The sequence below is a fragment of the Acinonyx jubatus genome, chromosome A3 (assembly GCF_027475565.1).
Source record: "Acinonyx jubatus isolate Ajub_Pintada_27869175 chromosome A3, VMU_Ajub_asm_v1.0, whole genome shotgun sequence".
In the NCBI taxonomy this organism is placed as follows: Eukaryota; Metazoa; Chordata; class Mammalia; order Carnivora; family Felidae; genus Acinonyx; species Acinonyx jubatus.
The window spans coordinates 38553662-38568382 of NC_069388.1; the positions used below are offsets into that span (position 1 = coordinate 38553662).

At 41.2% G+C, this 14721-nt stretch overlaps 1 protein-coding gene across 10 annotated transcripts in view; it reads right to left on the bottom strand.

Moving 5' to 3' along the window:
- Positions 1-7883: 7883 nt before the first annotated feature.
- Positions 7884-14721, bottom strand: part of SEL1L2 (SEL1L2 adaptor subunit of ERAD E3 ubiquitin ligase) — a 121734-nt gene continuing 114896 nt past the window's right edge. For 8 of the 10 annotated variants that reach the window (XM_053201340.1, XM_053201341.1, XM_053201339.1 and 5 more), the window contains 2 exons: positions 8221-8349; positions 7884-8086 (listed from right to left, as the gene is read on the bottom strand). In XM_053201340.1, coding sequence (XP_053057315.1) covers positions 7964-8086; positions 8221-8349 — 252 coding nt within the window. In that variant the 3' untranslated portion in view covers positions 7884-7963. Of the gene's footprint in view, positions 8087-8220; positions 8350-11314; positions 14696-14721 lie in introns of those variants that run through there. The other 2 variants (XM_027069546.2, XM_027069547.2) reach the window with 2 other exon arrangements.

Consider the following 14721-nt stretch of genomic DNA (forward strand, 5'->3'; position numbering starts at 1 on the left):
CTGTTCTTCGGTTGAGGGATGCTCCTGGGAGGTATAGCTCCCTGGCACTTCTGGCCTGTCTTGTGTGTGGTCAAGAATCCTCCTGCAGTCAGGGAGCCTACTCAGACAGAGGAATGCAGGTGCTGGAGATAGGAAACCATAGATGGCAGGGACTGTACATGAAAGATGTGGGTGATCTCAGAACTGGGCTGAGGGGACCCGGATGGGGCACTGATGGTATCTGCGACAGATACTGTCCATCTGGAAAAGGGAGAAACCTTACATAGTGGGGGGGGGGGGGTGGGAATGGGAGAGAAAATCAGATAGTGTGGAAAGTCAGTGTAGTTCAGAGAATAATCAATAGTATTGGTCAATAGAATTGATTGATAACAATCAGTATTTCACATTCCATTTTGAGTTGTCCATGAGTCACATGGCAAGATTAGCCTTTTGGATTTGTGTATGTTGGCAAGGTTTGCACTGTGATGCTTTTAAAACATGATTAAAGGATTTTTTAAAAGAAGCTTATGCAAATTTTAACTTAAGTCTACTTTAATATTTTTAATAGGAAAAGTGAAAAATAATAGATGTCATATTAAAAGCTATATTTGACAATAAGATAATAAAGTAGGATGATGGGAGGAATAAAATGGAAGAAAGAACACTGGCTTTGGGGTTGGCTGTGAGTTTACCCCTAACCAGCAGTGTGACCCTGGGCAAGCTGCTGATCTGTTCTCCGAGCCAGAATATTCTTATCTGGAAGATGTGACAATTCCTTCTTCAACAGATTATTTAGTTTGGGTTTTCCCTGAAGAAGGCCCTGAAGAGATGCTTTTGGAGCACAGGAATTTGGGGAACTATAAACACTTCAGGTATATTGTGCTTCTGGAAATGGCGTATTTAGCACATGGATTTTTCCTCAAGTTAGTTCTAGTGGAATCACTATTTCTAGTTTTTACTTTTTTCTTGTTAATAACAAGCTATTGTTATTATGACACATTTATTGTTGCTATGGGTTGGTACCTTTTCTTATGAAAAGGATACAGTTTTTCATGAGGTGAATAGTTTTTTTTAATATTAATCATATTCAGGCAAAATACTCCATGGGGAAAGAATTCATTCTGGCAGAGTAAGGAATGAAGGGAAGACAGAAATGGTGGGAAAACCTATAGCCCCATATGGAGCAAAATTTCATGTGAAATCCAAGATTGATGTCTCCACTCATCCTACACTTTCTTTTCCCTTCTTTTCTTTCTTTCTCTCTTTCTTTCTTTCTTTCTTTCTTTCTTTCTTTCTTTCTTTCTTTCTTTCTTTCTTTCTTTCCTTCCTTCCTTCCTTCCTTCCTTCCTTCCTTCCTTCCTTCCTTCCTTCTTTTCCTTCCTTCCTTCCTTCCTTCCTTCCTTCCTTCCTTCCTTCCTTCCTTCCTTTCTTTCTTTCTTTTGTAATGATAACTTTTATTTTAAAAAGTTAAATTCCTTTCTGATGCCTCAGGTTTTTTGTTTTTGTTTTTTTCTGGCTGAGGTATAGAGTTGGCAAAGACTATTTTTATGAACCTATTACAAACTGAAGGAGTCTTTTCTGTCTAATCTGTCATAGGTAGGGGGTCCATCTTAGCTCTGAAGTTGCACATGTGCACATCACTGACAGTGCTGTGGCTTTGGAATTGTAGACTCCTCTAACCTTTTAATTTCCTGAGAAAGAAACTAGCAAAGCCTGAGTGGGGATGTGACTTGATGGCAGTCACAGCATTAGTTCCTGGCACAGTTAGACATGACTTAATGGGGGTCATGGCATTAGTTCCTGGCTGGAGCAAGCTGTTCACTTGTCCCAGCTCTGAGCATACTTCCCAGTAATGAAATTGTCACATAGGGATTTCTAGGTGATAAGATAGGTGCCTGTATTTGTGCTGAGGCCCACAGGCTGAGAGTTGTTGAAAGGAGTTAATTTTCTAAACCGAGGGGCTGCCTGTCCTAGATGGATTTGCACTGTGGTGGAGAGTGAGGGCTGGGGTATTTGAGGCCTGAAGGAGGACAGTGGAGGCAAGGAGTTTTTCTTGCAAGGAGTTTTATGATTGCTGTTGTATTTCCCAATCTCCTCTTTAACAAAAAGAGAGGGGCTCTAGGGAAGCTACTTGGAGAACTTGATCTGTGGCCCCTGGAGTGTAGGGGATATGGTGGATTGAAGGGTAACACATGCCTACTGAGGAGAGGCCATGGCTACCTGTCTGAGGGGAGAGAGAGAATGAGACCAACAGAGCAAGAGGAGAATTCCTTTCCTCCTTACTCCTTACTTGCTAAGTAGGTCACAGCCTACTTAGTGCATTCAGTTCTTTCAACATACTCCTTACATTGGTCAATCTATTTACTTCGCTGGCACCTGCATTTCTTTTTGAGACAGAAACTATTCATAAGCTAGTATGAAATACCATGAGACTGCTTTTAAGTATCCTCTGATAATGGGCTGTCCTCAGAGCTGTCTGCATTTCCACTGCGAGCAGGAGCAAGAATGTGTACTCCTCAGGGACCAAATGAAGCACACAAGGAAAGGAGCCAGCTTAGAGCCACCTGGAGAGAGGGTACTGCATTCATCTCCTAGGACCACTGTAAAAAAAAAAAAAAAAAAAAAAAAAAAATCACCGCAAGAGGGGCACCTGGGTGGCTCAGTCGGTTAAGCATCTGACTTCCGCTCAGGTCATGATCTCATGGTTTGTGAGTTCAAGCCCTGCGTCGGGCCCTGTGCTGACAGCTTGGAGCCTGGATCCTGCTTCCTGGATCCTGGAGCCTGTCACTGTCTCTCTCTCTTCCCCTCCTCTCCCTCCTGTGCTCTCTCAAAAATAAATAAATGTTAAAAAGTATTTTTTTTAAAAATCACCACAAGATTGGTGGCTTAAAATGACAGGTATTTATTCCCTCACAGTTCTGGAGGTCTGAAGTCTGAAGTTAGAGTAGGGTGTTGGCCAGATCACATCTCTCCATATGCTCTAGGGGAGAATCCATGCCTTGCCTCTTCCAGCTTCTGGTGGCTGTTGCATTTCTTGGCTTGTGGCCATATAACTCCAATATCTGCCTCTGTGGTCACATTGCCTCCTCCTCTTCTGTGTCAAATCTCCCTCTGCCTCTCTCTTATAAGGATACTTGTGATTGCATTTTGAGGTCCACCTGGATAATCAAAGATAGTCTCCCCCATCTCAACAATCTATAATGTGACCACTTCTGCGAAGTTTTGTGCTGTTTTTGACATAGAAGGTAATGTTTACAGGTTCCAGAGATTAGGACGTGGGTAACATTGGGGGACCATTATTCAGCCTACCACAGGTAGAGAGTCCCACCAGAGAGTCTTTTGGATGGGCTGATGGATGAGCAGAGGTCTGGGGTTCAGGAGGCCCCACTTGTGAGGCTTTTACTGCTCAGCTCTGATTTCAACTGCAGCTATGGAGGGCCTTTCTCTGCAACCTCAGACTCCTGATAACTTGTGTCCAGCACTAAGGGAAGGCACAGGTGTTTGTTCTATCTCAGAGATTTCCCCAAAGCCTCTGAGAAATAGCTGAAGGGGTGAGGGGTAGTTATTTCAGCCTCTGGAGCAACCCTCAAATGATAGAGGAGGTGCTGGTGAGCAAGTGCCCAGCCTCTTGTCCTTTAGACAGACAGTTCCAGGAGGTATTTTGTACACTTTTCAGATCTTGGTAGGACAGAATCCCTACTTCCCACAGCGGTGACTTCAATAATTCACTTTTTTATGGCTTTTCATCCTTTTCACTCCCTCACTCTGAGTCCTGGGATCACCATCCAAATGAACTATCTAGACGCCAATCCTTGTCTCAGGTTTTGCTTTCAGGTGACCCCAAACAAAGAAAATTCCCAGCAGGGGAGTCCCCAAGAAAACCACAAAAGTGCTCTATGGGAGCTGACATGGTGAACTGCTATGCTCAGCAGGCGCCTTTGCAGGATGGCTTCTGGGCAGGTTTAGTATAATTTTTCCTAGTCCTTAAGCCACACATCTTGCCACCTGTGCTCCCTTTACCATGGAGGAGCCAGAAGCAGGTAGACTGGGCATAAGGGAGGGCCCAGCAGAAACTGACCATTTCCCACATTCCCTCCTCACCAAGGGAGTCCAGGCTGAATGAAGCAGGCAAGCCACAGTGTACCTACTGCATTCATTGTTTTCAACATACTCCTGGCATTTGCCAATCCATTCACTTCGGTTACACCTGCATTTCTTTTTTGAGACAGAAATTATTCATCACCTAGTATTAAAATATAAGGTTTTGCCTTTAAACATTTTCTGCTAATGGTTGATACATCGTTCTGAAGCAGTAATCAGACACAGGGATATCTACAAAATGGAAGAAGAATTCCACTTCACCAACAATCCTATCCTCCAAGATAAGTAGCTCAGTGTCTCAGTGAATTTATATAATCCTTGATAGGTTTTTGTCCCCATTGGTAGTTTTTCAACAGTATATTTGTAGTAGGTTAAATATGGCTACAAATTCTTTGTTGCTGCTCCCAATGAGAGATGAAGTCTAATGTTTGACCGATAGAATGTGGCAGAAGTGATATCCTAGGACTTTCTGAGGGTTGAAACCTGCAGCTTCTGCCTGGGACTCTGAGAATACTTTCTGGGAGTCCTGAGCTGCTATGTAAAAAGTCCCATGACTCTGTCCATCATGTTGAAGAGATCATGACATATAGGCACTGTGATCACTCCTCATAGTTAAGGCTGGTCTTCCAGCCACCTTACCAAGGTGCCCGGTGTGTGAAACTGTCTCGGACTCTCTAGAACAGCCTGTTCTTTGACTGAACACTGACAAGTGGCTCCGTCAAGGCCATGTGGAACAGAACAATCACACAGCCATGCCCTGCTTAAATGCCTGAGATAAGTCACAAAGTCACTAAGCTTTGAGTAGTTTGTTAAGCAGCAAGAAATAACTGCAACAGTAATACAGGGGAAATAATGTATTTTGGAGTCAGATCTGGACTCAAATTCTAGCTTCATTATTTATTATTATGTGACCACGTTGTAACATGATCTTAACAAGTTACGTAGCTTCTCCTAGCCTCGTTTTCCTCCTGTGCAAGACAGAGTTACTTAAATCTACCTCCAGCCTCATCATGAAGGAAAGAGAAAGAGAAAGGAAAAGTGGAAAGGAAAGAGAAAAACACAAGAGTGTGGCACATGCGGGTGTTCCGTAAGAGTTCCTTTTTCCTCTTTTCAGCCTCACCACAGCCTGTTCTCTGTGCTTCCTGGGATGCCCAGAGAAGGGAATGTGGCAAGCCAGTACCACCTGCCTCTGCTTCCCTCAGGACTTTCTTCTCTTCTTTTTCCCAGCCACTCATGGCCACAGTTGATAAAACCCACCACTTAGGATGTGGGGAAAAGTGTAGAATTCTAAAAGCATACTCCTCATAAAATGACTGTGGACCCTTGCTCTCTCTATATATACATATATATATATATATGTATAAATACATATATATATATGTATTACATATATATATTTTACATATATATATGTATTATTTACTTGACCTTTAAAAAATTTATTGGCTTGGGGCACCTGGGTGACTCAGTTGGTTAAGCATCTGATTTTGGCTCAGGTCATGATCTCACGGTTCATGCGTTCCAGCCCCACATGGGGCTCTCCTGTCAGCAAGGAGCCTACTTGCTTCAGATCCCTTGTCCCTACCTCTCTCTGCCCCTCTCCCACTCGTTCGCTCTCTCTCTCTCTCTCTCTCTCTCTCTCTCTGTCTCTCTCCTGCCCCTTACTCTCTCTACAAAAAGTTGCTGACTTGAATACTTACTCTGCTTTAATAAAGAATCAGGGAAGGAAATGTAGAGGGAAAAGGGAGTTACAAAGAAAACTGAGTTTAAAAAAAAGTTTCCTTGTAGTCTATCATCAGTTTTTGTCTAAAGCTGTCAGAAGCAGAAGGAATAGGGGCTCTGTATGCCCGTGGTGGGGGTGGGATTGTTGTAACCAGGAAGTAGAAGTGGCTGACAGCCCGGGGGCTCTTTCTCCCTTGGCCAGTCCTCACCCAAGTACAGCAGGTACAGCAGGTGCCCATCCGTGCACCTGGGCGCCTCTGCAGAGGCTCCAGAGAGGAGGCTTAGAAATGGAACTTGAATGATTCAAACACCCTAAGCTGCTCATACTTTCAAAGCCTTTGTCACATTTAGTTGGAACGGTTAGCTGAAATGGGAAATTTATGAGCTCATACCGTCCTTGCTTCTATAATTCTAACAGTGTAATACTGTACACAGCAAGCCACAAAGAATCTCCCTTTCTTCCCTGCCTGCAGTTATTTTCATAAGCGTTTCCTTTAAGAAACTCATTTCTAGACTTTGAGCCAGGACTTCCCTATTTTGTTTTCCACACTCCCCTCTTTGCCCTTATACCCATCTCTGACATCTTTGCATTGCAGACACCTGTGGGATATAATTCACTGCTGTCTTGTCCATTAGGCTCTAACTGGAGGTTTAGATGCCTGCTCCTTCTTTGCGTGTTTGTAAACAAAAGTTCCTTCAGAAGTTGAACTCTCTAGTTAGTCAGGGATTCTGTCCAGGAAATTCTAAACACTTGGATCTCAGGCCAGGATTAGTTCATGGCCAAATAACTGATGTAGCTAGTATTTGTATGTGTAGTGTTTATAAAGCATTTTTGAAGTCAGGCTTATGTAAACCTCACAATTCTCCAGTGAGGCAGGACGTAATCCCATTTAATGGAGGAAAAACTGAGATTTGGAGAAATTATGCCCAGAGTCATACATAGAGCTACCAAGGGACAGAGCTGGATCTTAAATCCATGTTGTTTGGTCCCACATTCAGTGTTCTCTCACCTTTTCATTCTTCTTTCTGATTATGATTGACATTATTAACTAACTCTTTTCCTGTCCTGGGGGTGGATTTCCAAGTAGGCAAGCATGATCTTTTCCCACCAAAACACCCAGGATTTTGGCTGAAGAACTAACTGCAGGGCACTGAGCCCACACAGATTATTATCAACTCCACTGTCCCCATCTTCCAACCAATTTTCCATGAGGTTTTACAGAGTATTAGAAGTTACCATTTGTGGAGTTCATTCTAGAACACCAGGCCCTTTACACAGGTTATCCCTTTAATCTTCATACCAGCTAAGATCGTCCCATTTTGCAGATCAGAGGACTGAGGCTCAGAGAGGCTAACGAGTTGTGGAGCTGAGATTCAAGCCTGGCCCTTGACATAAGTCCTGGGCCTCCTGCTCCCTTCTTGCCCATGCTGCTCCCAGCCCCAGGTCCCTGCTCTTCCTGCCATGGGAAACAGGGAACTGGACTTTTTAGTTCTGTCCTCAGAGGCTGGTGTCTTCAGGGACCAAGGGAGAGCAGGGTTCTAGTGAGGGATGGCAGAGAGGGGTACAACACTGGACAGACCCAGGTGGCATTGTTCACTGCAAGCTGCTAAGGGAGCTTGGATAGAAGGCCCCTTGGGGAGAAGTGTGATCCAGTCCCCCTACATGGCATGCCACATGCTCATGATGTGGTTCACGGGATCATTCCCCCGAGATGAAGGGTCTATTTGTAAATTTATATCTTTCTCATTTTCTGAGGGATCTGTGTTCCTGCCCTCCCCAAACTCCTCCTCCTCTGTATCTCTGTATGTCTGTAGGAGCCAAGAAACACATTTGTCCTCTTGAGAGGGAAGAGGCTGTTATAACAATGTGAAAATGGGCGGCCATTATCCCTAACTAGGGACTAGATTGCCAAAACAACAAGTTTGCAAGGAAACCTCAGGTGACCAGTCTTCAGCAGCTCACTCCCCCACAAGTGGTCACCCACACTAAGGAAGTCTGAAATGGTTTCTGAAGACAGGTCTCAAGCTTTGTCCATTTTCCACCACAGGCCTGTGTGAGAAATCTGCAGCAGACTCTTGAGTTTCATGAGGAAATTCTTTATTTAGCAAGGATAGTTTGAAGTGAACTGTTCCCATGAGCAGGTTTTGCTTGGTCCAGATTCTACCCATAGCGATTTCTAAGCAAGAAGATCAGCACAGCAACAATTAGGCCAATCACAAATAAATCCCAGTATGGTCCAAGGGTGTTGTCCAATTTCATCCATTTCCAACACATCGTAAACTGCTGGAAGAGACATTCTGTCAAAACCAATCCAAGCCTCCCCCTCCATACACAACCATCATCTCCTTCCATCCCACCATTCAAAAACTGCTCATTGGAGTTTTCAGAGATTTGGGGCCTATCTGAAACAAACTTACTTTAAAAAACAGGATATCTTGGAGCAAATGCACAGTTTCCAGTTTCATGAGGGCAAAGAAAACAGGTATGTGAGCATCTGGACTTGTTTGAGCAGCCATATCATACAATCTCCTGGCCAAGTGAATGTCCTAGAAATAGAAGAATAGCCCTGACTCATTAAGTCCAGATTCCTTAGGGGTAATTAAATGGAAGCCATCACTTGAAATATTGTTATTTATCTTTGGTATCCCACCACCTCCCCCATCCCTGGCAAGGCAGTCATGTCCTAATCCTTGGAACCTATGAATATGTTATGTTACATGGCAAAGGGGACTTTGAAAATGTCATTAAACCTAGAGATCTTAAAATAGATTATCCTAGATTATCTGGGTGTACTACATACTATCACATACTACATATTATCACATCTGGGTGTACTACATATTATCACATAAACACAGTTTTCTCAGGGCTGAGGTCAGGAGAGAAAGTCAGATATGGCAGAAGTACAAGTTGTAGCTTCTAGACTTGGGAAGGGCTCAACTTACTTGCTGGAGGGCCACGTGGAAAGAATGAGAAGGAATGTGGGCAGTCAGCGAGGAAATGGGACCCTCAGTCCTACAGCACAAGAAACTGAATATGCCCAACAACCTGAGTGAGCCTGGAAGTGATTCTTCCCCAAAGCTCCCAGTAAGGAACACAGACTGACTTTAGCCTGTGAAACTACACAGGATGGGTCAAGCTCACCCAGACTTTTGAACCAGAAATCATGAGATAATAAATGTGGTTGTGGGGTGCCTGTGTGGCTCAGTCGGTTAAGTGACCGACTTGCTTTCGGCTCAGGTCATGATCTCATGGTTCGTGAGATGAAGCCCTGCATTGGGCTCTGTGCTCAGCGTGGAGCCTGCTTAAGATTCTCTCTCTCTTCCTGCCCCTCTCCCCTACTTGTGCACTCTCTCTCTCTCATAAATAAAAGTTAAATTAAATAATTAATTAATGTGAGTTGTTTTAAGCCTCTAAATTTGTGGTAGTTTATTATGGCTATGTGAAACATAACACAAAAAGCTTTCTTGGATACTGCAGGGCCAGACCTTAGATACGATTCCAGTTAAAGAAGTAGAACACGAGATGCCAACAGTCCAGCTCCCCCAAACAAATAACAATACAGATACTAACAAGCATTTAAAATTCCTAGTTTTCTTTATAGTACTTTTCATACCTGAAGTTACAGAATTTGCTTGGTCATCTGTCCTTGTCCTCAAGGACCTGGATTACCCCTCAATTGCCAGTGCCTAATGGAATGCCAAGTACATAGCTCTGAATGAACTTTTTACTTCTCAGGCTGGAATTTTGATTCCTCAAATTACATACTATATTTTTAGGGATCTTTCCCCGCCATTAAATTATGCCATGGCAGGTAAATTTCTTTTCTTTAATTTTCACCTACTTGTGGCTTGTTTTTATTTGTTTGCTTTACTTTTGCTTGATTTCCCAAACAGAGTACTGAAAAAGCTAAGTAGTGTTGTTCTAAAGGTTGAAGTGCCTTGGGCCAGTCCCATTATTGTACTTTACTGGGTGCCTCTGGATTCGTTTCAAAAGGATAAGAAGAGAGATTTTCACAAACTGTGTTTATCTTGCATCTCTTTGTCCTCCCTGTCTTCCAAACCTCCATTACACAGAGCGCGGTAGTTGTGAATCCCTGCGGCCCCTGCTAAACCCATGTTTTGGGTGGTATTCTCTCAGCTGTGTTCTGCTTGTTATTTCTTAAATGTTTCCCAAAGCTTTGTGGTCTTGTAAATTGATTGGTTGGAGAAAGAGGAATGTTCTTGCTAAAAACTTAAAATGCAAGAGACTCACTCTTCTGAACAAATCTTCCTGGCGACAGAGCAAATGGATGTTGTAAAAACTCTAATTTGTGTCTCTAATTCCAACAAATTCAGTGGGTGTTCTTTTGAAAGCACCCTGCAGATTATAAAGGCTGTGTCACCCCCACACATGAAAGGCATATTGACTTTAATAGGGCATTCAGGGAACAAAAGCATTTGTCAATATCTCAAGCATTCATTCTTATTTGAAGCAGGCAATAGTTATTAATTTATTTCTTCAGGCACAAACATCACAATTCAGTTGCTTAGTTTGAAATAAAAAATAGCAAGAAGTACCATTAAGGTGGGATAAGCGCCCTTCTTACCCAGGGGCCTCACAATTCTCAGTGGGGGTGGGGTGGGACATGAAAGTCTTTCTTAAAAATTCCCAGAGAAAGAAATTCCTGAACCCACTGGTTAATTAGGGCAACCCATATAAAAGAGATTTTATTAGCTGATTCTAGAAAAGGCTCCTTGTTCTTTGATCCTTATTAGGAAGAAATCCAAGTCATTCATACAAAAAATTCCCTTTCAAAAGTGTTTTGATGATGGCCAGCGTTCATTAAATAAGTCCATTGCACACCCAATCCACTTACATTTAACTTTCCTGTGATACATTTGAGCTTATTTTGCTTTAAATTCAATGATTGAGGAGATTATGTAAACCGATCTGCAGTCTCTTGTTAAATAATGTGTTTCCAAGTAAAATATCAGGTTTGCCAAAATATTGCCCAATGTTCATATGTTCAAAATAGCTTCTTATAATTCAAAAATACAGAATTCTCCAGGAATAAAGTATCTGGTTTATAAAAATTGTTCATATACACAATGCAGGAGTTTGCTAGCCCTGAATCTTTGGGTGATATCAAAAACTTCTTAAACCAGGACAGAGGTAGATTTTTTGAATAGTTTATTCTTGTTTTCTAACTATAAATATACCATATACTAATGGGAGAAAACTTTGAAAACATAGAGCTGAAAAAAGTATTAAAAACCCACCTACAGTTTCACTGTACATAGATAAGTACTGGTAATATTTTATACACATCCTTCCAGCATTCATATATATATATATATATATATATATATATATATATACACACACACACACATATATATATTCAAATATACATACTTTTAGGAATTTTTCAACTTGCACAATATTTTGTCTTCTGCTTTCTTAATCTAACAATATATTTCAAACAACATACTATGTCCTAAGATATTGCTTTAGTCTATAATATTTTTATTTTTAATAGTTGCATAGTATTTCATAATAATGGCTAATGCTTATTAAATACTCATATTGTGTGCCAGTTACCACCATCATTTATTTTAACCTCATGACAATTACATAGGGCAGATGATATTAACTCTACTATAAAGATGAAGAAACTGAGGCACAGAGAGTTTAAGTCAGTTACCTAAATTCATGTCACTTATAAGTGGCAGAACTGACATTCACATCCAGATGGTCTACTTCTAGCCTGCTCACCTAGTCACTGGGCCATAAAATACATACTACAGTGGTGTACTACCATGTGATAGTTTATAGAGCATGTCTTCTATTTTGAAGCAGTTTGTTTGTTTGCTTGTAGGATTTTTTTCCTGTAATAAATAAAGTTATCCACACATAACTATTTTGCACATTTCTGATTATTTTATTAGGTAATAAGCCATTTATTCCAAGAGGAGTTATGGCCATTTTAAAGAGATGTGTGTTTTGTCCTGTCATATTTCTGAGAAGGCCATTTTAAATATCTAACTTGAACTTGTCCTTTCCAGAAAATAATTCTATTCTGGTGTTTAAAGCTTCAGCTCTAACACTCTATAAGTGGTCAGACCAGACAAATGAGAAGTGAAAATACCTCGTGTCATAATTACTCTTATTTTTGATAGGTTTATGTATAATTTATTCAGTAGATGTGGTTTTGTTTTCTTTGTAGGATCCCAAAAATGTGTTATCTGGTAGGTCTAACTATATATACTGGAAACTCATCTGCAAAGGCTACTTCCTCCCCTCCTTTTGTCTTAATTTAGGATAGATTTCTTAGTCCTTATCTTAAAACATACCTGCTTTCTTCCATTAAAGAAATTTGTCATGTGTTTCTTATAGTCCATGTTATAAAATCATTTTAGAACAAGACCTGGCAGTACTGATCCTTCCACCTGAATTCACTGTTCCCTCTTTAACATTTTCACACTACTTTATTTGTGTGAGCATCCACTAGTGCCTTTTTAGGCTTTCACTATAGCTATGGACATATCTCTTCTATAGTAGGCTATGAGCTCTTTGAAGGTTGTCTTGTTCTTATATCCCTAGGATGAAGCACATTGCTTCCCGACACAAAATAAGCACATGAAAATATTTGAGCGAATAAATAAGTGAAGAAAAACAAGTCACAGTGCCATGGTAGTTTAGAAGCAGATGCAGATATCTTTCAAATCTGGGGGCTCATTGAAGGGTTCATGGAGGAGATGATAATGGAACTATTCTTTGAAAAACTCAGGGGTCTTTAATGGTCAAAACTGTGGGAGAAGATCATTCTACCAAATGGGGTGACATGATCGAAAGTCAGGAGGGTTAAGTTCAAGGTCTCTAGTTGGGAGGGAAGGAAAAGTACCCTAGAACATACATAGGGGAGTAGGTAGGTTATGTCAAGGTAGGTTTGAATGCCAGACTAAGAAGTCTGGACTTCATTAAGCAATACAAAGTCAATAAGATCATTTTATTTTTGTTTGTTTGCTTGTATTTTTTTTCTCTGTGTGTGCATGGTTTTTGGAGGAGTGAGGTGGAGGAGAAACAGTATCAGAGTTGTATTTTATAAAAAATAACATGGTACTGCTCTGTTAGATGGATTATGTGTTAACTAAGGTAATGCTAACACCTGTAACAAATAAACCCCCAAATTTCTTTTATTTAAATATGAAATTTATTGTCAAATTGCTTTCCATACAACACCCAGTGCTCATTCCAATAGGTGCCCTCCCCAATGCCCATCACCCAACCCCCAAATTTCAACAGGGGTATTCCTGGTTGGTAACTGAGAGACCCACCCTCCTTCTACTATGTGATTCTGCCATCCCTTAGAGCCTCTATAAGTTCTGCATTTAACAAATGGAAGGGGAAAGAGACTAAGGAGAAGCTCCATCTACTTCTTAGCCGCCTTAGCCCAGAAATGACACCCTTCATTTTTATTTCTGTCCCATTGGTAAGAACTAGTCACAAGGATGAAAGGGAGCTGGGAAATGTAGTCTCTGACTAGAAGACACATGTCAGCAACAAGTCCTCCCCGTGAATTGGAGATTATATATCTTTGGCAGACACAGCTTTCTCTGAGCAGATTTAAAGGAAGAACGGTAGAATGGAAGACGACTGAGAAGCCTTTACAACAAGCCTGAATGAACAGAAGTACTGGCCTGAACCAGGATACAGACAGAAGGAATGGGCAGGAGGGGATGGGCAAATCATTTTGTTCATGGTTAAATTTCTGAAATACTTCTGAATCAAGCATAAATTGAGACATAGTTGCATAACAACTTGTGAGCTGAGTGCTTGTATTTCTGAATTAGTTCAGGTCCTCTCCCAGTTCTTCCTCAGGCATTATTTTATATTCCCACAACAATGGTGCAGCCAGTCTTGGCCCACAGTTTAAGTCAAGGAGCTCACTGAGCTTAATTCGAAGTCATAAATTGGGTAATGAGATGCTTCTCAGTGAAGCTATTAGAATTAAGTCACCTACATCACCCAGTCCTGATGCCCTTTCCTAAAGACAGATGAGGACAACAATGACCCATATTTTTATACTGATTTACCACAGGTTGATTTATACCTCACTTCCTTCTCCCAGAGAGTTTTGGTTTACAAACCCTTTTTCGGTTCTCAGAGAAATCCTGGTAATGATATTATACTTATCTTTGCTGCTGGTTTGCATGAGGACTAACTAATAAAGAGGATTGTGAAGTGCCCTGCTGAAGAAATGCTTAATTACTTGATGACTTAAATGCTGTGAAAGTCTGTTCTAATTGCTTTGCTTTCATTAACCATCGCTCGAACAAGCTTCAGCTTTTTAATTATCAGAATATTCATTTTAAGGATTAGAAAAGGTATCTCCTTGTTAATTTGACTATGAGATGGCAAGATTAATAAAGTTTGCCCCTGGGTACTTGGTTATTATTTTTCAAATTGCAAAACAGAAGAAATTAATAAAGACAAAAGAGAAATGGCTCCTCACCAACTAAACCTAAAATTCCTCTGTCCGGATCTAAGTTCAGCTCTGTTTCTTATTTTTTGTTTACAATTTTTTATGTGTAGAGACTTTCTGTAGGAAAAAATACACCTGTGACTGTGAGAAAGGATCAAAATGAACTAACTACCTGTGATTTAACAGGACCTGGATAGGAAGGAACAGAAATGTGTCCAGAGACAAATTACAAAGTTTCTTCTAAATGTGTGAAATGTATGTCTTGACAGCTGCTGCTTGACATAGTGAAGAAAGTGACTGGGAGAGAGGCTAGCGGTGACTCCAAGGAAGAAAACCAGACCTTCTGATACAGTGGGCCATCTGGGCTCTGGTAGGCAGTGTCCTCTCTGGTGCACAGTTGACCCTGTGTCATCCTTGCCCCCAGGCTTGTTAAGGCAAAATGGTCTCGTTG